This window comes from Rhineura floridana, chromosome 3 (genome assembly GCF_030035675.1).
Source record: "Rhineura floridana isolate rRhiFlo1 chromosome 3, rRhiFlo1.hap2, whole genome shotgun sequence".
In the NCBI taxonomy this organism is placed as follows: domain Eukaryota; kingdom Metazoa; phylum Chordata; class Lepidosauria; order Squamata; family Rhineuridae; genus Rhineura; species Rhineura floridana.
In genome coordinates this window covers 132,509,880-132,536,407 of record NC_084482.1, presented here as the reverse complement: position 1 = coordinate 132,536,407, position 26,528 = coordinate 132,509,880, and the positions used below count along the sequence as shown (strand labels likewise).

Genomic DNA, 26,528 nt, shown 5'->3' with positions numbered 1-26,528 from the left:
ACCAGTCGCGAACATCCCATTTTTGGGCAATGTTCTAGAGCGTGTGGTTGCCAACCAGCTCCAGGTACTCTTGGATGAAACCGATTATCTGGATCCATTTCAATCCTGTTTTAGACCCGGTTTCGGCACCGAAACAGCCTTGGTCGCCCTGTATGATGACCTATGTCGGGAGAGAGACGGGGGGAGTGTAACCCTGTTGATTCTGCTTGACCTCTCAGCTGCTTTTGATACCATCGACCATGGTATCCTTCTGGAGAGACTCACGGAATTGGGAGTTGGAGGTACCGCTTGGCAGTGGCTCCGCTCCTACTTGGTGGATCGTCTCCAGAAGGTAGGGCTTGGGGAACATTACTCGATGCCCTGGACTCTCCATTGTGGAGTCCCACAGGGATCGGTCCTGTCCCCTATGCTGTTTAACATCTACATGAAGCCGCTGGGAGCGGTCATCAGGAGCTTTGGAGTGCGTTGTCACCAGTATGCTGATGACACGCAACTCTATTTCTCCTTTTCATCTTCTTCAGGTGAGGCTGTTAACGTGCTGAACCGTTGCCTAGCCGCGATAATGGACTGGATGAGAGCTAACAAACTGAAGCTCAATCCTGACAAGACTGAGACGTTGTTGGTGGGTGCCTTCTCGACCCAGGTGGTGGATGTTCAACCTGTTCTGGATGGGGTTACACTCCCCCTGAAGGAACAGGTTCGTAGCTTGGGGGTCCTTTTCGATCCATTCCTGTCTCTTGAGGCTCAAGTGGCCTCGGTGGCACGGAATGCGTTCTACCATCTTCGGTTGGTAGGCCCCTATCTGGATAATGATGACCTCGCCTCAGTCATCCATGCTCTCGTAACCTCGAGATTGGACTACTGCAATGCACTCTACGTGGGGCTGCCTTTGAAGACAATTCGGAAACTACAGCTAGTGCAAAACGCAGCAGCCAGACTGCTGACGAGGACCAGACGGTCCGCACATATAACACCTGTTCTGGCGCGTTTGCACTGGCTACCTATTTGTTTCCGGGCCAGATTCAAAGTGCTAGTTTTGACTTATAAAGCCTTACACGGTGCGGGACCACAATATCTTGCGGAACGCCTCTCCCGCTATGAACCTACCCGCTCACTACATTCAACATCTAAGGCCCTCCTCCGAGTCCCGTCCCATAGGGAAGCTCGGAGGGCTGTTACTAGATCCAGGGCCTTTTCAGTAGTGGCCCCCGAATTATGGAAGAGTCTCCCCGATGAGGTGCGCCTGGCGCCTACTCTTCTATATTTTCGGCGCCAGGTTAAAACCTTTTTATTCTCCCAGGCATTTTAATTGCTTAATGTTAAGTTAATTTTATATCAAGTTGTTAAATGCTTAAGCTGTCTTTTTTAGGGATTTTATCTGATGTCTATTTTATTGTATTGTATTTTATTCCTTGCTGTGAACCGCCCAGAGAGCCATTGGCTAGGGGCGGTATAGAAATGGAATGAAATAAATAAATAAAAGGGTAGCTGGCACATACTCCTGTGCAGAGCAATACAGGAACTCTAGCACCTGAAGAGGGCTACTATAACAAAAGTGACTAAACCAGAAAAACCCACATCTTGTACTCAGAAGTACATAGATTCAGATATCTCATGATTACTAACTAGTTATTTTGTTTTAATATGTAGGTTTAAAAAAACACTTTTTTTTAACATGGGCCCCAGGATAAACAGAAAAGATAAAGCAGCAAGAGATAGGCATGACAACTGGGCATAAGCCTGTGCAGGTCATAGAGAACAGTAATCAGGGAAGACAAACAAATTTTTACAAAACTTTGGAAACCCAGCCAGACTCTGGGTTGATCATTCAAAGTATTCTTCCACAAGTCTCAAGTTCTCCATAAAAATGAGGTTTAGGCTACAATCTTATACCCACCTATACTACTCTACTCAGTGGGGTTTACTTCTACACGGTTGCATTATAGATAAATTTAGATTTGCTTTTCAAGGAGTAAATACTCTATTAAAGAAAAAATTGATTGTGTGTGGCGTTAGTTAATCACTCATATTAGGAGTTCCAAGGCATTGTTTGTCATACTCCCACCCCCTCCAAATACAATAGAAAGATGTTTCGGTGGGGAGGAGATAAATTATTACCCAAATTAGAATGAATTCCTAATTTGAGATTCACAGGGTCAGAACAGAAAGCACATCTGGCATATGAGTAGTTCGGGAAGAATTTGCTTACATAAAGAATAACTGGATAAAAAGGAACAAAATGTTACAGTGAGCAATAGGAACAGCCCAAGAGACCATTGACAAAATACAGAAAGTGGGCAGCCTTACATAGCAACTGAAGAATTAACAATGGGAATATTAGACTTGAATGCCAGGCCTCCGTCACCTTCTGCCTCATTTTGTAAAAGAGTTCAACTTGTGAAGCTTTTCTAGCTTAGCCAAATAGATAAATTTTAATCTGAAGATTCATTTTCATCTGTTTTGTTGATGCTGAAGCTCTCTTGTTAAGGTGGTAATATTAGTTGATGTAAATCACCTTGAGTGATGCATGTACATCAGAACAGCAAAGTAAAATCATTCTCTTGTAAAGGAAAGGAAAATTTTGTATTGCAAACCAAGGTGGGGGGAACATGGCCATGTATTAGCCTTATAATATACTTCATTCTAGAATCTCTATAGCCAAAGGACTCAACAAACTCACTCTACATAGATTAAAAAATGAAATGCAAATTCCATATAAATTGCACACAAGTTGTGTAGAGCATGAGTTTGATATTTCTGTTTACTGTAACTCACAAATATTTCCAGCAAAATTCATAGATTGCAATATTCTTCTGTTACCCATTTATCGTCAGCAGTAGCACCATCATTATTATCAGAATTTATTATCTGACCTTCACCCAAACGCCCCAGGGCAGGTTACAACAATTTTAAAACACATAATTAAAAACAACCTAAACAACATCACAGAAAATAGGGTGGGTCCTAAAAGTATACATCTCAGGTGTTGAAGGCCAGGGCAAAAAGGTGCATCTTCAGCATTCACTGAAAACTGTACAATGAAGTTGCCAGACACACCTCGGTGAGGAGGGAGTTCCTCAGCTTAGGCCTGCTGCAGAGAATGCCCTCTTCCCGAACTTCGAGGGTGGCAGAACTACCAAAAGGGCCCCTCTGCTGATCTCAACACCCGAAAGGGTCTGTAGGAAAGGAGGCGGCCTTTCAGATATTTGGGACCTAAGTCATGTAGGACTTTAAACACTAACTTGAGCACCTTGAACTGGGCCCGGAAATGAACTAGCAACCAATGCAACTGTTTTAAAATAGGGATTAAATGAGTTCTAAAGGGAACCCCAGCCAGTAATCTGGCTGCTGCATTTTGGACCAATTGAAGTTTCTGAGTTCTCTTCAAGGGAAGCCCCACGTAGAGCACATTGCAATAATACAATCTGAAAGATACCAGAGCATAGAGCACTGTGGCCCAGTCTTCTCTTTGCAAAAGGGGACAAAGCTGGAGAACCAGCCAGAGCTAGAAAAAGACACTCCTAGCCACTGAGGCCACTGAACCTCCAGTGACAGTGTTTAATCAGCGTTGGACCTGCTCCTTCAGGGGTGAAGTCACATTTGGCTGGACCTTCCATCCCCCGCCCAAATTTATAATTAACATTTATATAGCACTTTCCATTGTGCAAGGTGTTTTACAATTATTTTCACTTACACTAACACTATAACTGCAAGTGAAAATAATTGTAACTGTAGTGATTGAGAGCTCAAGTCTCTGAGCCAACAGGTATACTTTCACTAGTGCTGCATAGCTCAGGAAAATGTTATTCTTTCACTGCTCAAAACCCTGTCCTCAAAACCCTGTCCTAACTGTTGATATTGCTAGCATAGGTGGGATAAGCAAATGAACAAACCCTTTTATCTAACTTTGTCAGGGCCTGATCACACTCTGCATAGGAAAACCCATAAACGATGTCATATGTGAAGAGCAGCAACATTATTTTTCTGCAAGCACATCTGTTGAGAGGCATGTTTTTGGGACAGCACACACATTTGCACTGAACTTTAGAAATGACAACATGTAAGTTTTCCCTTATACAAAGATTTTCTTTGCTTGGAGCAATCTCATGAATTTAAAAGCCCTAGTAGCTTAGCTTACTGTTTCTGTAATAGCAGTAACTCCACTGACAAAGGCACAGTAGAAAGCCATTGTGATTCAAGACAATAAATTTCATGCAACCGAATTGCTAAAGTAATAGTCAACAAGGACTTTCACTTAAGATGTGTGGCTTTGCTTACTAAACATTTTGTAAGCCTCCACAGTTTAAGCTTAGCTGTATTGGAAGTAGCAATACAGTCAGAAAAGTATTTTCCCTCCTTATTTCAATAAGTTAAATGACGAAGTAGTTGAAGTTAGCACATTTTGCCTACATTGAATTCTATCCACAGTAAGCTTTTAAAAAACTCTAGGAACAGGTCGCTACATTGCTTATTTCTGTTAACTGACTTCCTTGGGTAAGTTAAGTGTCCTCCTTTTTAATCCTCATCTCCATAATTTATATTCTAGACCTGTACAGGCTGATACAGAAATCATTAAGGATTACTATCACTTCGCCTTTGCTGCTGTCTTCCTTTCCTGTCACCATTCTCTCCGCTACTTGCCTTTCATTCAGTCTGGCTGTTTGTTTTTAAAGAGAGTGTTCTGCATTATAAAGCTCCAAATTCTAAGACTGTTTACCTGCATTGTCAATTTTACAAAACTCTGTGTGTTATTCTTCTGCCTTCACTAGCAGAGTAAGATTGAGCAACTACGATTTGTAATTGGGCAAACAATACCTAATTTTATGAACTGCTAGGTAAGATATTTTTATCATACTCATCCCCACCACACAAAGCAAAAAAACCCAAAACAAAATACATTAACATGAAATATAGCATATACTCTTTACATATTCAAAACATCACTGGGATGTATAATTTAAATATCCAAATACAGGTAAAACCACCACATTATTTTAAAAATAACAGAAAGGGTCCTACTGGACACTGATAATCCTTACAAATATTAGTGAAAATCAGGACAGTGTAATAGTACAGTATCTTCACAGTCCAGAGAAGAACAAGGGTAAAGGAGCAGGGCATGCAGAAAGTGCTCCTAAAGCAAGCTTCTGGAAGGGGAAAAGACTATCCTTAAACTCCTATTCAAAAATGACTCCAACTGTTTTTGTCTGTAAATATGTAAATCTATAAGGCAAAGTTGAACATTCCCATCAGATATCAAATGGGACACAGTTTCAAATTGTCTGGATTCTATTGGGGCTGTGCTTTCATTATCACCAACATGCTGTAGGAAGCTCAACGGGAATTACAAATAATCTAATTTCCTAAACTCAAAAGCTAGAAATACAGTAATCTAATGTCTTACCCTGGAAAGCATTGGACGCATTGTTTTACAGTGGTTCCAATCCTATCTCCAGGGTCATTTTCAGATAACAGCATTGGGCAATTGTCTTTTGGCCCCCTGGCAGCTGTGCTGCAGGGTGCCAGAGGGTACCATCTTATCCCCCATGCTGTTTAACATCTAGATGAAGCCCTTGGGAGCGGTCATCAGGAGATTTGGGGTGAGATGTCAGCAGTATGCTGATGATACCCAGCTCTATTTGTTTGTAACATCTGACTCGGGAGAGGCCGTGCAAGCTCTGGACTGCTGCCTGGACTCGATGGTGGGCTGGATGAGGGCCAATAAACTGAGTCTGAATCCTAGCAAGACAGAAGCTCTGTGGGTTGGTGGTTCCCGAGTTCAGATAACTGGTCAGTTGCCTGCTTTGGATGGGGTCATACTCCCTCTGGAAGAGCAGGTTTGTAGTCTGGGGGTGCTCCTAGATCCACCTTTGTCACTAGAGGCCCAAGTGACCTCCGTGGCTAGGAGTGTCTTTTCCCAGCTTCAGCTGGTAGGACACCTGCAGCTGTTTCTGGACTAGGATAGACTGACCACTGTTGTCCACGCACTGGTAACCTCCAGGCTGGATTACTGTAATGCACTCTATGTGGGGCTGCCCTTGAGGTTGGTCTGGAAGCTGCAGCTTGTGCAAAATGCAGCAGTGAGACTGCTCACTGGAGCAGGGTATCACCAACATGTCACCTCACTGCTGAAAGAATTGCACTGGCTGCCCATTTGCTACCGGTCCAAGTTCAAGGTTCTAGTTTTGGTGTACAAAATATTATGCAGCTTGGGACTAGGATACCTGAAAGACTGTCTTATCCCTTATATACCCAGTCGATCACTGCACTCTGCAGGTGGGGGTCTCCTGCAGATACCATCTTATCAGGAGGTCTGTTCTGCACAACATAGGAAATGGACCTTTAGTGTGGCGGCACCTACCCTGTGGAACTCCATACCCTTAAATATTAGACAGGCTAATTATCTTTTCTGTGCCTATTGAAGACTTTCCTCTTTCAACAAGCCTTTTAAGTTGAGACCTTATCCCAGTCTGCTTCTGTGTTGAAATTGCTTTTTAATATGTTTTTAAACTTTTTTAAAAAAACGTTTTTAACTTTTAAGATGCCTTCAAAGCTTTTTTTAAAAAAATGTTTTAAAGTTGTTTTAATGTATTTTAAAGTCTGTTTTCATTATGTTTGAGAGTGTTTTTAATGCTTTTGTTTGACACCCTGGGCTCCTGCTGGGAGGAAGGTGGGATATAAATCAAATAATAAATAAATGAAGCTAGAGCTATCAGTTCTGTTAAACTGTCAGACAGCCAGAGACCCTAAAATTCTAAAATGGCCATCAATGGCATAAACTTACCACACTGTTAAAAGAGCCATTCACATTCATACCAGATCTCCGCATTTTCAGCCCATCACCGGAGTCGGCGCCATTCACATTCATATTGCATTTCTGTGTTTGCAGTACATCGCCATAATCAGCAGCATCAAAGTTTGTTTTCCAAACCATTACCTGTAGAGTAAAGCCAATTTCAAACAGCTTTCGCACACACAACTATTTTGGACATAGCTTGGACACAAATCATTCCCAGGATTAAGATTACGTTTTTGCCAGAATAAGAGAATACAATTAAGCTTTTCCCAGTATCCAAAATAATGTAACCTCTATGTTTAAGTAATATTGAGTCCCCAGTAGAATAATTTCATCACAAGCTATTATCCCAGGCTCCTATAGGGAGGAAGGGTGAGATATAAATCTAATAAATAAAATAATATTTTTTAAAAAAATTCAAAAGGGTGGCTCAGAGAGCAATCTCAAGGACATTACACTGTTATGTTGTTAAAGCTATGAAGGTCTTGGGCTAGATTCAAGATGCTGGAAGCATCAATGCAAGGTACAATGATCAAAAGCAAGTCTGAGATTAGTAAACAAACTGGTTTTAAAAAATCTGTTTGATCATGCAGACTTGTTTGGGATTCCATCTAGTAAGTCTTCAGTAGCTGAACTACCTACTGATGCTTTTTCTGTTCATTTTTATTGTTAATCCACACACACAAAAACCCATAACTCATACAAATAACATTCATTCATTTACAAATTTTAGGGAAACAGAAGCAAACATATCATTCGCATGCAACTATGAGCAAGTCTAACTTAAACCTGGAATGGGAAACCTGTGGCCCTCCAGATGTCATTGAACTCCAACTCCCATCAGCCCCAGCCAACATATCAAATGACCAGGGATCATAAGAGCTGAAGTCCCACAACATCTGGAGGACCACAGGTTCCCCAGCCCTGCTGTAAGGCTTACATATAATTAGGCTCAGGATTATAGCTCTGAAAATGCACTGCATTAACTCACCCACTCCTGGTTCAGCTAGAGTAACACAACGAAGAGTACAATGCCAGTTCTAGTGCCAACTTCATTGAAATCCATGGAGTGACATACAAGCTAATTGTCCAACCAAGAGTAACTACAGTGTAGCAAAAAGCTAGCATAATAAAACTGTTGCCCTCATTACAAAAATAAGAACCGAGGACATTAATAAGCCACGTCAACTAGTATCAAAACAGGGCTTCCTCTCTCACAGTGCTGCAACTTATGGAACAAGCCCATCAGAAACAGGACAGGGATATATTTATGTAACTCATCGCAACTTTTTCTTGGGTTCTGTTCCAGTTGGTTTATCCATATCCAACCCCCATCACAGTTAAGATGCTGCAACAGAGCCCACAATCTTAGACTGACAGAGCTGAGCAATAACATGCTGATGCCATTTTATACTCAATCTCCAAATTCAATGTACAGAGGAAAAACAGTTTACTTAAGAATGGTTTTCTAAAGTATCAGAGGAGATTGTTTTAACTGCATGCCTACCCCTGTCCTATTGTATTTTGACTGTCATTTTTTTCTTGATATTAGGGTTCTGTCCTGAAATTCCAGTCTTATTTGTTGTGAGCCACCTTGAGTGATGCACCTAATTAGAAATGAGAGATAAAAACTCTTACACAAAATTTTAAAAAATGAAGTAGATACCTGCTCATCAAAGCCTCCAGAAGCAAAGAAGTCTCCCGATCTTGAAAAAGTAACGGAGGTAGCTGGTCCCTGTAAGAGAACAACTAACATAGTATGGATTGAACAGACCAAGAATACTGAAACGGGAGGGGGGGTGCTTTTCTCTATTGTTTACAGAAATATTTATAGCCCACCCCAAGGTAGTTTAACAACAATTCAACATTAGTGTTGATTGGAGGGATATTTAGAATGCTTTTATCGCATTTTACAGCCCCAAGAGGCTATAAAACAGAGTGGTTCTCATAGAAGCTTACAAAAGATTCTCACGAACATACATCACATTCAAGTCTGCTCCAAGGAACAGAAATGACATGGTGCCCCTAAAGTCAGGATTGTTCAGGTGGCATTTCCTGGCCTCATCCCACTGAGGTCTGCTGGGACAGCAAGGAAGTGAGACTGAGCAGCTGGAACTCTCTCAGCCCATGATGCGTGCTGGCAGGCAGCAGCTCCTACTGATGAATTCTGAGGCAAGGGAGTAGGGCTGAACATATACAGCTGTGATACACTACATATAAGAACCTTATCCATTGATAGTATCTTTAACCTTCATCATATTTGCAGACAACCATTACATTCTGTTTTTTATATATGCAGAACCACCCACAGTCAAGTAGTCTCAGAGCTGGAAAAGAGTTACACAATTTGAAATGTCTATTTTTTAAGGATCTTGAAAGTGTGTGATAAGTTCCAAAGATGCTTGATTTAACATTGAACACAATGCTGGCTGGTTAAATTATATGAATGCTATAAAATTTAACAAGGTAGGAAGCATATAAAGTAGTTACAAAAATGTTATGCCCAATCAGAGTAGCCCCTCAGTACCAATGTTTCTAGGTTAGTGGCTCTCCCCAGATGTACTTTCTCCTGAGGAAAAGCAAAAACCAGTACTTAGGCTACACACCTATATCCATTTACTTGGGAGTAAGACTTAGGCATTAGTAAGATAAATGTTCACCTGCTGTTCCCCCAATAAGTCATGGCCACTAAATATAAGCAGACACTGATCATTTCTGTAGGACACTTTTGTGAATGGTGTAATTCAGACAAGCACATGGGAAATATGTCAAACATTTATGCCTAGCTTTTACCAGGTCTCCTTTTAAACGAAATATGAAATCTGCATAGCTGGTACTCTATGAGACAATTCTTATTTCACCCAGATTATCCTATATGTAAAAAATTTACTGCTGTTACACACAGATACTTGCAATAGAACATTATTTTCAACATTACACTTTAGGGATCATTTTATCATCCTGAGTGCTGCAAATCCCCACAAGTTTAATTATCTTCCTTAATATTATGAAAACAAAGAAACCACACTAGGTATATGGAAGAATCTTCACTACGAAACTGATCTTAAAACTGACAATGTGTGACTAAGGGAAACAATGGCATTATAGAAGCACTTAAGTATTAGTTCAGTCTTAATATAGACTCATCCACTGGGGCTTACATTTTGAGAGTTCCCGATTTGACTACTCTAATAAAGGTACTCAGATTTGCTTACACTTGCATTAGGTAGTCACCCTTGTGTAATTCCCAGCCCCAAACACAATTATTCATTCCTGTTAATAATTTGAAATAGGCTCTCATTTGTGGTCAATGCATTACATTCTATGGCTCCCCACTTCAAAAAAAAAGTTGTTTGCTCTACTAGTGACAATGATTATAGCCATGTCTATATAATTAAGCCTGGATTCCATAGCCAATTAAGTGTCCTGAGAATAACTCTGACCTGCTATCCCAAAAACTATTCCAGTCTTCCCCAAGGTGGTGACCTCCAGATGTTGGACTACAACAATAATCTCTGACCACTGGCTATACTGGCTAGGGCTGGTGGGCATTAGAGCTCACCAACATCTGGAGGGCACCAGCTTGGGGAAGGCTGAACAGCTTTTTAAAAACACAAACAAAAGGCCCTCCAACCCTCCAAATGGCAGATGCAGTTTAGAAATGACATATGCTGTGGATATACCACTCAAGAGTTACTTCATTCTGGAACATTCTGTTTTTATACAAGTCAAATGTCAGCAATGGACCTCTGTATTCATTTCAAGCCCTGTTTGTACTGCAAGAAGAAAGTATTTCATAAACTGAGACACTTAAGATGTGATCACAGCATACCAAATGTTGTGGCTGCAAATGTCAGCAGCAAGTTAAACTCCATCTCCCCAACGATCCTTCTGGTATGAAGAGTAACCACCATTATAATCAAAGACAGCAATGTAAACTTGGCAGCTGTCTCTATGTAAACTAGTGCTAATCAGCTGGTAATGAATTCCTGGTAAACCCATAGTTACGTCAAAGCATATCTAAGGAATCCAAGGCTTTTCTCATGAGTAATTGTTCCAGAGCACCAGTCAGCTGTCAGAATAAGAAGCAAATGTAAACCAGGCAGTATCTTCAGCACAAACATGCAAATTACAAGCCTTTAAGAAACTGTTCATCTGAGTAACTAATCTTCCCCATAGACTAGGCACTTGAAAGATACAAATACTGGTAAATCAACACGTTTTTCAGCATAGTCATTAGCAACACAGATTTAGCTAAAATTCTGAAAAGCTTTCAAATCAACTAGAAATATATTTACTAGTGAACTATGGTCCACACAGCAAAGAGTGCAGAAGCACAAGCCTCAGGACTTTCTAGTTATTCAGGACATTGTTTAAAAATTTTCTGAAAGTTGTGCAAATGAGACAAAATGCGTACTATATCACATTGGGATGGAAAAGCAACGAACACCCCTTCCCCAAAGTCCTCCCAAGGTATTATTTTAAACATTTCAGTGCTGTCTATTTGCCCAATGAGACTCAAGGCAGCCAACAGTAATAAAAACAATCTAACAAAAATGATACCTTCACATTAGTAATATCCAATCTGTTTTAATAAATTCCAGCAGCACAAAAAACATAGGACTGAGCCAGCAGAATTACATAATTAGCCAAAGATTTCAACGTTATTTTATTGTTCACACACTTCTCTAAGGAAATGGTCTTCATGCAGCCTACAATACAAAATCTGTTTCAGAGTGTTGTATTGTGGTGCCCCAACTGCGCAACTTGCTACTCTCTGAAATTCACCCATTTTTCTCCGTTTAGAAAGCAGATGAAGATGATGTTGAGAGAGAGTTTATACTGAAGTTTTTATTTAAAAAACCCACCACCATAAAATATTACACAAGGCAAAAAGTTAGAAAATTTTAGAACATAGAATAAGTTCATTTTCACTTGCCTTCTAAAAGTTAACAAGGAGGAAGATAGGTGAGCCTGGCAGGGAGTTGCCTTCTCCAATCCGGTGGCCTCCAGATGTTTCTGACTGGGGCTGATGGAATCTGTAGTCCTAAATATCTGGAGGGCACCACATTGGAAAAGGCTGCATTAGACCTTGTAGAAACCAGTGAGAAACAAGGGACAGCCACAAAAGAACCTTTTTAGGAAATCTTAGTGTACATGGAAGAATACACAGGTAAAGAAAAAGCTTCAGGGATGGGGAAGAAATTTGATTCAGTTTGCATTTAAAGCCAAATTTATCAAATCTGCACTTTCCAAAACAATGAGAACTGAAACACAGCTATCTTTCAAAATTCACATTCATCCGAATTTTGCAATGCAGTTCTCCAACCAAGCAATGTTTACAAAAAGGCATTATATTAAGGGAAAGTGTGCATAAAAGTTATTTGTTTATTAAATTTATATCCCGCTTTTTCTCCCAGAAGGAGCCCAGGGCAGCAAACAGCAAAACACTAAAAACATCTATAAAACATCTTAAAAGCAAAAGATGGATATACTACATACAGAAAGGCATTATACTAGGGGAAACTGCTTGCCAAAATGTGTGTATTAGTCAAAACTGCATACAAGAATGTGTTTATTTGGAGAAATGTGCACTAAAATGCTAATTTTCACTGTGGTTTTTTTTACAATACAAGTTGTTGCAGAAATGCGAACCGAAGACTGAAAAAATTAAAAAATGAGAGAACCGAAAGTGACAAATCCTTCCATCCCTACTCACAATTAAGGTCAAAATCAACACTTGGGCCCAAATGCCACTAGCAACCAGTGGAGATTTCAGGAAAGGTATTACATGGCTCTTGAGGTTTACTCCAGTCAAAACCCCAGCTGCAGCATTTGGGCCCCTTGTAGCTTCTGAGAGTCTTCAGAGGCAGTGTCATATAGAATGCAGCACAGCAGAGGTTAGCAAGGCTTGGATCATGAAGGTAAGATGTTGATAATCAAGGGGGCACAGTTGTTATGCCAGACAAACCTATAGAGTCAGTATAGTGTAGTGGATAGACTGAGAGACAGAGTTCAAATCCCTGGTCAACATAAATCTGATTTGTTTTAGGATTTTAACTCATACACCACCCTGGGAGACTTACACTGAAGAAAGGTTTACAAATCCAGGAAATAAAACAACATTAGTTTGTGCACTGAAATGTCAAACTGCTTTATGAACTTGGGAGTTTTAGATTAGAGTTTGGAGGTCCTGGACAGCATCTTCTGAAAAAGAAACTCTAAAAGTGAAGAATATGCATTCATACTGCTTTAGATCAGAGTCCTGGCCTCCACAATTAAAACTTGAGACCAAGATTCAGAATTATATTTAACATATTTCAGTTAAGCTCTACTACAGTGTCCTAATGACATCTCACGCAAGATATTTTTACTACATGAAGAATCTCTAATTTTTTTTAAGTGCATTTACAATCACTGGGAGAAGGAATGACAAAGGAAAATTGATTATTGGAGGGAAAAATCACTAAGAGAAATTATTGGTTGGAAAAGGTATAAACACGAAATCAATTACTGCGAAAAACAAAAAATGGCAAGTACAAACCTTCAGAGCACCCTAATAAGATAAGGTCCTGACAGGAAAACGCATTCACCCAAACAAACAAATGGTGATAAAGAAGCCTGAGACATGGAGAAGACAAACACAGGGACAAATTCTCAGTGAACCACTCCAAGCAAAGGCAGGAACGGAGCTTCAAAGGAAGAGACCATCAAGTCAACTGGGTTCCTGCCTTTGAGTGGTAGGGGGAGCCAAATCCATCTGACCCTATTATAATACCATAGGAGAAGGCATAGCATACACAAACTGTATGGAAATATGCTAGGTCTACAATAATTATCCTCACCTGGTGGCCATGAAGGGTGTATAGTAGCCTCCCCTCTAGTAAATCCAGTATTTTTAGAGTTGAATCATTAGAAGCAGTAATGAGGTAGTTTCCAGAGGAGTGAAAGGAGAGGCAATTCACTGAAGCACTGTGGACTAAAAAGAGAAAGGAGAAGGGAAACAAAAGTTACAACCATGGCTTGACATTTTATACAATACAAACTGAAATAGAAAGTTGGATAAGGTACAAATGCATTCGAACAAGAAACGGATGGAAGACCATTTTTTCCTACTCATGATGCTCATGCTATACAAAGTTTTCCAAGCACTGTCAGAAAATGTAATTCTATGAAAACTGACAGAAAAATAATGGTTACATTCTGCACTGATTAATGGCACTGCCTCAGAAGCCAAGTCTGTCATAACTGACTGTTTCTTAGCTGTTTTTATTATATTTTGTACATCACCTTGGCACATTTGTGGAAGGCAACTAACAAATTAAAAACACACACACATTATAATTTTGTTTTTAACAAATTACACATTAAAGGGAAATCCAGTTTTAGCAACAAGCAACTATGACTATCTTGATCCTATCTGGTTAGTTACACTCATGTCAGAGCAGGCCTGGGAAGCCTTGAGCAGGCAGTCGAGTAGTCAGAGGCTGGGATAGGGGACGGGGAGTGGGAGTAGAGAAGGCTATAAAACTGGAAAGTTCAGCAGCACCATTTATTGAACTAAACAGCAGGTATAGTCTAGATACCATGAGCTTTGGAATACACTTTGTCTGGTGCAGAATGGTTGAGTAATTCTGGAGTCTTTATGATGGGTAAACAATGCTGGCTATGTTCTGTGATTTTTTTAATTAAAAAGCAACCAAAACTAATGGGGGAAAACAGAAATCAAGGAAGCAGCAAAAACCTACTATTCTTCTTTCTCTGGTTTAACTTGGAAATGATTCACTGTTACTTCAAAGATGCAGCTACATGCGTAACAAAATAAGACTTTTGACAGCACACTGTTTACCTTGATAATGTTGCAGAAGCCTATTCATCCTAACATCCCATACTTTCACTGTGTTGTCTGTGCCCGCTGCAGCAATACATGTACCACTAGGGTGAAAGTCCACGTGAGGTACAAACCTACAGAAAAGATTAAATTGCAAATTCGAATCTCTCTTCTACCTTGGAGGAAGAGAAATTGATTTAAACAAATAATGAAAATACTAGTTTCTCAAAAGTTGTTCTTACAAAATGTTATGCTACTTTATACCAAGAGTTTCCCAAAGCCTGTAAAATGGATAAATGCTTCTTATGAGCTAATTTTCATTTTTCAGCATAATACAGTCTCCACGAGATTCAGCCCATTTTATTGACTACTTCACTACAGCACTAGCCCTCTTACCTCTATGGAACAAGGAATCCACAGAAGAGTGAACTGCAAAATCTTTCCCACAGTTCAGGGATTAGAAAAACTTCCACTCACACACTGACCTCTTTGGATGCAGATGTGAACAAACCTACATAACACTGCTCACCCAGAGAGGCCTTGCCCTTCCTGCAATGTTGTAATACTGCCAGCACACGTACGACTAGTGGAAGTTATCATATTAGGTAAGTAAAGATAATTTGCCTAGTATGATAAAATCATTAGATAATGGATTGATTCCTGCTAAAATATTGGGGGCTAAACGTTGGAACAACTCTCAACCTCCAACATAGAAGGCCTGGTCGCTAAAATATTTGAACATGACAAACATGGAGAAATAAACAGGAATAATTAACAGGAAAGAAGGACTGTTTCGACCATTAATGTTGCCAATAAATGGATGAATTTTATAGCTTATTGAAATTTGTATTAGCAAGTTAAATTAAATTTGATTTTTGTAACTAGGTTTATTAGTATTGTTGTTAGTTGTATTTTTAAAACAATTACAAAAAAAGAACCCTACATCGCCCCAAATAATACAGTATGCCCTCTTTCCTTTCATTAAGGTCCCAATGCAAGTGATCGCCAGCCAAATTAGGCTGTTCTTTCATCTAAGAGATTAGGGGACTCAGGATTACACAGTTCTCCCTACCTATCCCACTTTCTGTCCACAACAACCCTGTAAAATAAGCTGCCTGAAAGACAGTGGGCGGCCCATAGTTACTCAGCTTCAGGGCTGAGAAGGGATCACAAAGAGCCTTACATTGCCACAGTAAAGCCTAGAAAAGAGAGGCATCTCATATTTCCTAGATCCAAGAGGAGAGGTAGAACTTTAAGTCATGCAAGGTCCCTCTTAAATTAAACTCCCTCTGTAATAGGGTCCCTCCATCAAGGACAAAGTAAGCCTTATCCTAAATCCTGGGTAGGACTGACTTTGACTGCTTTTATTCTATTTCATATTGTATTTTGTTAGGCACCTGAAACTTAAAGAAACATGAGACAGAAATGTTTTAGATAAATAAAAGCTATCCTACGATACGTGACTAATCCAGAAGGAAGTAACATCCAGGCCATTTGCACAATATTCCAAACAGACTACAAAAAGACTATTTATGGTATCAGTCTAATACCAATTCCCATCACATGATGACATATTCAAATGGGAACAGTCACCATGTGATACTAACATTGTTTTTAAAAACTTCTGGCGACTTTACCATTACTGTGACTCAGCTTTAGAATTCTCAAAATAATTGCATGCATGCCTACCAAAAAATGTGGACACAAATGCAATTGTTATTCTATGGTTTCTGAGCTTACTGTGGTGCAAAAAGTTATATTAAAAACGTGAGAATATGACCAAATGTACAAAAATTAGATGCCAAGTTGTTCACAGCATGAAACATGCTACACCTGCTGAAATACGTTCTTATACATCCATATATCAAGATTCTAATCAGGGTTCCACAAGTTCGAGGACAAGCCCCTGAATCCCCAAGGAACTGCACCAATACTTGCCCACCATGTTCACAGAAAGAATGTATACATTCTCTGCTTGCTTTATCCCAAAGTTTGACAGTTTTGTCATCACTGGATGATACTATCAATCTTCCATCAGGGGAAAATCTAAAATAAAGACATTTAAAACCAGTTTAGAAACATAATGTAGATCAGGATTAGCCTCAGTGACAAGATCATCGTTTCAAAATTCTATAGCTAACAGACATTTGTGAACAAAAAGTTTTTTTTTTTTAGGAGCCACCTTATTCTTCCAATTGTAATTTGTTTTGCCTAATTTTAATATAGTATTTTTATATTGTTGTGACTTGCCTTGGAATCTTAAGAAAATTGTGTAACAAATTCTATAAATAATGTTCTTGTTGACCCATTCTTGCCATTTCTCCCTTAAACAGACTTTACTATTATTATTATTATATAGTAAGAACAATGCACTTTTCCACACATGGACAATTCTTGTGAGATACCAAGACAACCAATAATAATCACAGATAGTTCAATACAAAAGCCTACCTCTTCCTTACTAGACCAGCAGATAGTGAAATGCTGCATAAAGGTACTGATGTCTTATTTGTATAGACACATTTTCCATTTTTCTCTCCATTTGTTAGTTCTAAGTATCTTTGACATTAAAAAATGGAAATGGACTGCCTTCAAGTTGATCCCGACTTATGGCGACCCTATGAATAGGGATTTCATGGTAAGCGGTATTCAGAGGGGGTTTACCATTGCCTCCCTCTGAGGCTAGTCCTCCCCAGCTGGCTAGGGCATGCTCAGATTGCCACAGCTGCACAAGCCAGCCCCTTCCTTGTCCACAACTGCCAGATGTGGGGCAACTGGGCTCCTTGGGACTATGCAGCTTGCCCACGGTTGCGCAGGTGGCAGGGCACGTAACCCCTGAGCCACTCACTGTGGGGTGATCTTTGGCCCTTGACACCCAGGAGACACGAGTGGGGATTTGAACTCACAGACTCTGGACTCCCAGCCAGGCTCTCCTCCCCATTGTGCTATACATTAACAATAATTATTAAAGAGATCTTAAAGATCTTAAGAAAAACAGTGGAGTGGTATATCCAACATTAGCCTTATTCGGTAGACCTAATGAAAACAATGCACTTAAGTTCATTGATTCCAGTGGATGTACTCTGGAGTGCGATTTAGTTTTTTCAGTATGCATAGTATAATAATGTTACTTGGTGATATTAACTGACTGCTTGTTCTGGAAATAAAAGTTCTCTTTTAAAAACAAAAACCTTCTCCCTTCTCTCTCTCTCTTCTACCCACACCCACAGGTTCCACCCACCAGCACTCCATTTTAGACCTAGGAAAACACCAAGAGGGAGAAAACTGTATTTAAAAGGAACTGAATTATTCTGTAGTCTTCCCATTCTAACGTTCATGTCAGTCTGGGCTATAAGAAAGGATCACCTCTTTCAACAATATAGGACTTTGTTGGAAACACAACTGAAGCTCTGAAGTGGCTAACTCCTAAAGTACGTGGATGGCCATGTTAAAAGATTAATGAGTTCAAACACGTTAAGCAAAATTCCAGGGCTTCTGTAGTTTTCTCATGCATGTTTTTGTTTTTTTGCCATGTATACATCACCACAACAACATTATCATACAGAAAATTATTTTTACTTACTTAGCACAACGAACCCAGTTTATGTGCTGACTTAATGAGAATAAGAATTTTTGTCTGTGGACAGCCCACACTTTAACTGTTTTGTCATCGGAGGCTGTAACCAACGACTGGCCATCACTAGAAAAGTGAACACTCCTGACCGTTGCTGTATGAGCCTTGAATGCAGTTGATTCTCCCTTGCTTAATTTAGGAAAAAAACAGAAGATCAACACATTGCATTCCAAACAGTCTGAAGCTTACACACGTTTGCCTACTAGCTTCTAACATATACATCTACATTAAGAGGAAACTGTTGGTTTTAGCCCTCTGGAGCATACCAAACAAAGCAAAGGAAGAAACTGTTTGACTTAAATTTAGTTACTGGAATGGCTCTGAACTTTAGACAACTTGCGTTTGTATCCTTTACACAGAATAAAAAAGAACGTTTGAAGTAGTAAAAGTCAAACAAGACTCATGTTGAAACTGTTTGTTCCAATGACACAATAAGAAGAATGCGTAAGAACATTATATCATACACGAGGAAGGCGAAAGTATGAGAAGTTTTACAACCATCCAATGAGAAATTCACCATTTAATCATAAACATATTACTTTGCCTTGGACTTTTTTTTTGCACAAATAGGTAATGAGCTATAAGAGTTTTTATGTATTCTTGTTTATGACTCAACTCCATACATGAAACTGAAAACCATAAAGCTAGGAAATATAAGAGAAAGGTTTCCAAAAAAACAAACAAAAAAGGCATTCAAATCCCTGCTATGATTGTCTGTGTAAAAGCTCTGACAACTTGCACATATTTTCTTCTCAAATAATACATTGCTCCTTTTTAAAAAATTGTGCGACAAGCTCCTTGCCATAATTACACAAGGAAACAAGCAGAGAAAACGTCTAATTCAGCATAATCCTGAAAAACTGAATACCACAAGAAGCACAATGAAAATACCCATGCGGTCGATGTTTGCCTCAAAGAAAGTGCATCCTGAGCCCTTCCCGTGCAACATAAGCTAGATGGGATAAAGTAGTAGCTTTTTATTGTTTAAGCAAGAGCAACATGGCAATATCATTTCTCCACCACCACCAACAGCTAATATCATCCAGATCTTCAACTCATTTTTAACAGGGGGCATATCTGGAACCAATCTACAACAGGTGGTCAGTTAACACTAGTTCTGTCTAGTGACTGCATCCCACATAGGCTAACACACAAAGGGCTTCTTAATACCATCTCTAGTGTGAGCAGCAACAGAGGCTTTGGCATTGTTCTCCCCCTATATACATCTGTTTTACACTGATAAACGTACAAGTCAGTCAGTCCGATTGCAGTCAGGGAAAATAATTTCTGCCTCTAAGATTAGCAAGTTATCTTCACCATAATTGAACTTGCTTAAAAGACAAACCAAACACAGATCTTCAAAACTTTGAACAAAGGGGCTGTAGCTCAGTGGTAGAGCACAAGCTTTACATATGTATTTATTTATTAAATTTATATCCTGCCCTTCCTCCTAGAAGGAACCCAGGGCAGCAAGCAAAAACACTAAACACACTCTAAAATGTCTTAAAAACGAAAGACTTTAAAACATTAATAAAGCATGTTTTTAAAAATATTTAAAAGGCTTTAAAAACATCTAAAAAAGTAATTCCAACACAGACACAGACTGGGATAAAGTCTCTACTTCAAAGGCTTGTTGAAAGAGGAAGGTCTTCAGCAGGCACCAAAAAGAGAACAGAGATGGTGCCTGTCTAATACTTAAGGGGAGGGAATTCCAAAGTGTAGATGCCACTAGGCTGTGCAGAAGAGATCTCCCGATAAGATGGTATCTGCAGGAGGTCCTCACCTGAAGAGCATAGCGATCGACTGGGTATATAAGGGGTAAGACGATATTTCAGGTATCCTTGTCCCAAGCTTCCTGGAGCTTTGTATACCAAAACTAGAACATTAGATCCTAGATTCAGTCCCTAGCACCTCAACATAGGGATAGGAAAAGATCCCTGTTTGAAACCCTGGAGAACTATTGCTGGTCAGTGCAATGCTGAATTAAATGGACAAAATATCAGACTCTGAATAAAGCAGCTCCTGTGTTCCTAATAAGTAAAATCACATACACAACTTAGCATTAGGAAGGAGTGGAAGATAGCACATACTTACACACTTGGAACCCACAAGCGAACCGTTTTGTCCCTGGAACCTGAAGCAATCAGATGGCCAGACGGTGAAAAATGCACACTCATTACTGCATCTTTGTGACCCACAAAGCGATAAGCTCTCATTTGCGGTTTCATACTCCAGATCATCAAACACGAATCCATAGAGCCACTTACTGGATAAAAAGATGACACTACCTTTTAAAATTATACTCAAGAAAGATCTCTCACAGACACAGCTGGCAGAATGTTTGATCACCAGGCTCAAATTCCCTCTTCTCTTTGAAATAAAACATTTTATTTATTATTGCATTTATAGTGCCTTGCAAAAATATTCAGACCCCTGACCAACGCTCTCAAATTCCGTTTCCTGCAGGATAATGATCCCAAGCACAAGGCCAAAGCAACATTGGAGTGGTTCAAGAACAAAAAGGTCAATGTCCTACGCTGGCCCAGTCAAAGTCCTGATCTCAATCCCATTGAGAATCTATAGCGCTCTTTGAAAATTGCAGCCCACAGGTGACGTCCAACCAACCTGAACAACCTATAGTGAATCTGCCAAGAAGAATGGGCCAAAATACCTCCGACACTGTGCAAAGCTGGTACAGACTTACCCCAAAAGACTTAAAGCTGTTACTGTAGCGAAAGGTGGCTCTACCAAATATTAATGCGTGGGGCTTGAATACTTATGCAAGCACCATGTTTCAGTTTTTTATGTTTCTTACGAACATTTCCCAACATAAATCAGTGTCACCTTACAATAATTGATTTTGAGTTTCAGTGTTTCAAAATAAAATATCATACAGAACGAAATTACAATGTACCATTTGTAATTCAGTAATATGAGAGCATTGGCCAAGGGTCTGAATACTTTTGCAAGGCACTGTATATCCCATGTTTCCTCCAATGAGCTCAAGGTTCTCCCCCTCTCCTCATTTGATCCTCACAACCACCCTGTGAGGTAGGTTAGGCTGAGAAACTGTGACTAGCCCAAGGTCACCCAGTGAGCTTTATGGCTGAGTGGAGATTTGAACCCTGGTCTCCCAGGTCATAGTTTAACACTCTAACAACTACATCACACTGGCTCTCTAATGTTTTACTAATCACAGTACTAAAAAAACATACAAACTATCCACTTCATTTCCAGTAATACCTTAGGTAAAAAATGCCTCTTGAAGTATATCCAGTCTCTCCTTAAAAATAGCCAGGGAAGGAAACTGAATTACAGGAAACCAATTTGTTCCACAACCAACCTATTCTTGCAGTAGGGCAACATTCCCCAGCATTCAATTTCAAATCCCTTAAATGCAACCTCTCCAGAGACTTTTTTATCACATCATCTAGGGAGGTGGTGAGCTCTCCAACGCTGGAGGCATTCAAGAGGCAGCTGGACAGCCACCTGATGGCTATGCTTTAACTTGGGATCCCTACATTAAGCTAGGGGGAGTTGGACCTTATAGCCTTATAGGCCCCTTTCAGCTCTACTATTCTATGGTGCTTGAAAATAGCTCTCTCTTCTAAGCTATTTATTTCCAAATATTTACATACTGCCCAATAACAAAAGTTCAAGAGGGATTTCAAGTAAAAAATAAAATTATAATACACCAAAATACAAACTGAAAATACAACCTGAATATAAAAATCAACAACAGAATAAAGCTTGACAGATAAGCATAGTTCAATCACACCTTTTGAATAATTACTCTGTTGTTGTTCTGCAAGTTCTCAGGTTTGTTGATGCTTTCCTTCATTTTAGCTACTCTAGTAAAGGCCCAATCCCATGCTGCATACTCTGTATTCATAAATGCAAACAAATTGGCCAACTATTTAAAAACAGATACAACACTTTTTTGTTCAATGTACAAAAACTATACTAGAGAAAATTATGTTTAGCTGGCATTGCAACTTACCTAGCTGTTTATTATTTAGACTGAAATCCACACTAGTTACTGCATCTCGGTGGCCTTTGAAATGCCTCTCCAATGTTGGATCTTCCTATAGGAAAAAAGAAGTCATGATTGAACTAAATTTTTATGTGGCTTAAAACAATATTTCTGAAGTAAGCAGGATACATTATCTGTTTCTGGATGCTGCACATGTGCCATAGCAGGCATTATTTTTATTGTGATTTCTTATTGGTTTTATTGTTTCATTTTGTTATTCACTCAGACTAGTGTCAGCTAAAGGCACAGCCTGGAATTTTCAAGAGGCAGCTGGACAGCCATCTGTCAGGTATGCTTTAACTTGGATTCTGCATTGAGCAGGGCGTTGGAGTCTCTGCCCCTTCCTACCCTATTATTCTATGATTCTATGGAGAGAGAGAAATGTCCTCTGCTAGTTCACTTGGTAGGCCATTTTTTTACTAGTCAGCTAAGAGGTTAGTAAAAAAAAAGACTAGTAATTTTTTTGACCTTATATACAAGATGGGCTAAAAATATTTCAGATTTCAAAATATTAGAAAAGGCATTCATCCTGTGTGTGACAGAAGGGAGGATGCCTTTTGAAGATGCTTGCCATCTGCAGTTTTTAAAGCACTTGCATTAATAAATATTTTTTTAAAAAAATCTGCTGCCTCATTAACTAAGGATTTCTTTTCAGCCTTTTTTATTGATTTATTTCATTTATAAAGTGCTTCCCATGAAAAAACCCAAAGTGATTAAAACACATATAAAAACAATTTCATATCCAATACATATACAGATTGAGATAAGAATGTCCACTTAAAAATAGTGTTTAAAAAGAAAGGTGCCAAAAAGACAATATGAATGGTGCTTGTCCCAAAGGGTTGATGCTACCACACTAAGGCCCAATTCCTACATGGTATGGAACAGATCTCCTAAGGAGATGACACTCTAGAGGAGGCAGAGCACAGTAACCAGTTGGGTATATGACGAATATAATGAGCGAGATTATCTTTTAGTTATCCTGGTCCCAAGCTGTATAGGGCTTTGTACACCAATATCAGCATCTTGAGCTTAGCCCAGTCATCTAATAGATTAAAAGTTGCAGCTTTCAGTTTCATATGGTTGCAGTTTCAGTACCTTTTGGTTACAATCAAATATATACTTACCTGGGAGTAAGTCCCATTTACTCTAATGGAGCTTACTTCTGAGTAGACTTATATTGGATTGCAGCCTTAGTAAGAACAATAGGTATTTTAGCACAGATCAGCTGGAAAATTTTACAAAACACCCAAACTCAAGAAGAGTAGAGCAGAGGTTGCCAACTTTGTTGGACCAGAGGGCACATTTCAAATTTTGAGAAAATGCTGGTGCACCAGTCACAAAATGGCTGCTATTGTAGTGTGGCAGAACACAACATTAGAAAGTAATCATGGTGAAGTTTTTCCAATAATTGTATTTCCATACTTTAAAGGCCTGACCTGTTGAATTTCTGCCTGCCACATAACTGTTAAAGGCACAAGAATCCTGTTTAGCCCCCAATGCCAGCCCTAAACTGAAGCCTAGGCTGCCATCCTGTACCCACTTACCTGGAAGTAAGCCTCAATGAACACAATGACACTTCTGAGTAGGTATATACACCATTGTAGTGTAACTTAATTATACAGTGAATTCTTAATGAGTCCCTGGTCTTTAGCTCCTGCAAAGGAGAAAACATGCTTAAGACTGCAATCCAATTCATGTCTACTCAAAAGTAAGCTCCATTGGGTTCAATGAGACTTACTCCCAGGTAAGTGTGTATTGGATTGCAGCCTAAACCTCTGCAAAGTTTTCACATTTGTGGGGAAGGGAATTTATTACCATTCACCCACACTTATTTTGTAGTATTTGAAGAAAATAATGTCTAGGCATTATCTGATCTCAGGTGAACCCAGCACAGGTAGATGCATCCTAGTTCCTAGGGGAAAAAGAAGGGCAAACTATGGCAATTCCAAGGACTAGGAGAAAAGACAGAAGTATGAAAAGTGCATTAGAAGAGAAGGGCAAAACAGCAGCTCTTTAGGACCCCAATGGTTCATATTGCCTAGTATCCAAACAACTTATTTATCAATCACAGCACTGACTTCATTCACTGGTTAAAAACACTAACAACCAGGAGCAGCCAGACTGGTTCATTTCACATCACTTAGAAAGGTACCTGCACATTTTGCTCCATAACTTTCTTTCTAGGAGGGCTAGAGAGTTTCATTTTAAAAAAAAAGTAAGCCTAGATTCTGAGCTTGCGGGCGCCACTGAAGGCATTTGTGAGTGCCATGGCAACAACCTCTGGAATAGAGCACAAGAGCAGAATTCATAGTGATTTTTTTAAATCTCACAAAAATATCACAGCCATGTCCTGCATACTCTGTGCAGAAGAGGAAGGAAGGGATACAAATTAAATAATAAATAAAATAAATAAGACAAATGTCAAGCACCAAATACACACATGTATATTCTGTACTCATCCTCTCATGCAAAACTGTGCCTTCACTGAGCTCTGAAGTGTGTCTCACATCCATGGATTCCTTACTTCAGAATTCATTTTAAGCTACAGAGTTCTGCCCGTAGATTAAGCTATATCATATACACCCAACATTCTATACCCAAGTACTTCTTTGGAAGGGTCGCTGCAGGGCAATGCATAAGCTGCAATTCTTTAAAAAAAGTGTCTGAAGAATTCAGCTTCCCAAGAGTCTCAGTATTCATTTTAAATAGAACGTTTCTATCCCTTGTGGCTGTGAAGATACACTTGAGAGTGTGTTATTAGTTCCTGCTAAAACCTCAGAAGCCTGGTTTCTACTGTTTGGTTTAGTAGTTTCTCACCCCACGACTAGCAGTAGCAGACCAAAATACGGAAAAATATGCAGATTGGTTTAACTTGAATAATGTATGCAGGTTAGATGATCTAGCTTTTCCTAGTACAAAATCTAGATGCTTTTGTGAAAATTTTATTATATTCTTCAACACACAGTACATGCAGCCCTGGAACAGTATTAGTGTATGGAGAGCTATCCTCTTCTCCCAGGCACTTTAGCATGTGTTTTTTAAATTGTTTTAAATTTTTTAAATTGTGTTTCAAATTGTTTTTAAAAGATGTGTTTTAAATTACCAGGCCAAGTTCAAGGTTCTAGTTTTGGTGTACAAAGCCCTATACAGCTCAGGACCAGGATACCTGAAATACCGTCTCATCCCTTACATACCCAGTCGATCACTGCACTCTGCAGGTGAGGGCCTCCTGCAGATACCATCTTATCAGGAGGTTCGTTCTGTACAATATAGGAAACTGACTTTTAGTGTGGCAGCACCTACCCTGTGGAATTCCCTCCCTTTGAAGATTAGGCAGGCGCCATCTCTGCTATCTTTTCGGTGCCTTTTGAAGACTTTTCTTTTTCAACAAGCCTTTTAAGTTGAGAGCTATCCCTGTCTGTGTCAGAATTGCTTAATACATTTTTTAATAATGTTTTAACCCTTTTACAAAGTTTTAAAAATGCTTTTAAAGCTGTTTTGTCTTAATGTATTGTAAGATTTGTTTTTATGATTTTTTAACTTTTTTTAATGCCTTGTTTGCCGCCCTGGGCTCCTGCTGGGAGGAAGGGCGGGATACAAATTAAATAAATAATAATAATAAATTTGTATATTTGTTTTTAATGTTTTTAGTTACTGTAAACCGCCCAGAGAGCTTCGGCTGTGGGGCGGTGTACAAATACAATCAATCAATCGATCAAAAAGGACTTTTACTGAAAAAACATTAAATAGCCTTTAGCCTACAAAAGCTGGTGTTATCTAATAAGTTTGTTAGTCCTTTAAGTGCCCACAACATGACTATACTTTGGTGCTTTTATGTCAGTGTGTTGACCTTGCAGCATTAAACCAAAGGTCCATCTAGTGCAGTAATCTGTTTTCAGTGGCTAACCAGATGACTATGAGAAGCCCACAAGCAAGACCTGAGCGCAACAGCACTCTCCCAGCTCATGATCCCCAGCAGCTGGTATTCAAAGACATATCACCTCCAACACTGGAGTAGTATACAGTCATCATGGCTAGTAGCCACTCACAGCGTTATCCTCCATAAATTTGCCTAATCCGCTTTTAAAACCAACACCCAAGTTGTGGCCATCGCTATGTCTTGTGATAACTGTTTATAGGACAGTTCTAAGAACATCATCTTACATAATGCGATTACTGTGATACACAGGGTACATTTAATATCACATTTGCACCTGTCCCATACTGCAAG

At 39.4% G+C, this 26,528-nt stretch overlaps 1 protein-coding gene across 5 annotated transcripts in view; it reads right to left on the bottom strand.

The window, feature by feature from the left end:
- Window positions 1-26,528, bottom strand: part of POC1A (POC1 centriolar protein A) — a 62,234-nt gene that overhangs the window by 33,893 nt on the left and 1,813 nt on the right. For 4 of the 5 annotated variants that reach the window (XM_061617972.1, XM_061617969.1, XM_061617970.1 and 1 more), the window contains exons 2-9: window positions 22,262-22,346; window positions 20,356-20,527; window positions 18,211-18,390; window positions 16,566-16,673; window positions 14,646-14,761; window positions 13,642-13,775; window positions 8,463-8,531; window positions 6,785-6,937 (exon numbers count right to left, since the gene is read on the bottom strand). In XM_061617972.1, the coding sequence (XP_061473956.1) occupies window positions 6,785-6,937; window positions 8,463-8,531; window positions 13,642-13,775; window positions 14,646-14,761; window positions 16,566-16,673; window positions 18,211-18,390; window positions 20,356-20,527; window positions 22,262-22,346 (1,017 nt within the window). Of the gene's footprint in view, window positions 1-6,784; window positions 6,938-8,462; window positions 8,532-13,641; window positions 13,776-14,645; window positions 14,762-16,565; window positions 16,674-18,210; window positions 18,391-20,355; window positions 20,528-22,039; window positions 22,144-22,261; window positions 22,348-26,528 lie in introns of those variants that run through there. The other variant, XM_061617971.1, reaches the window with a different exon arrangement.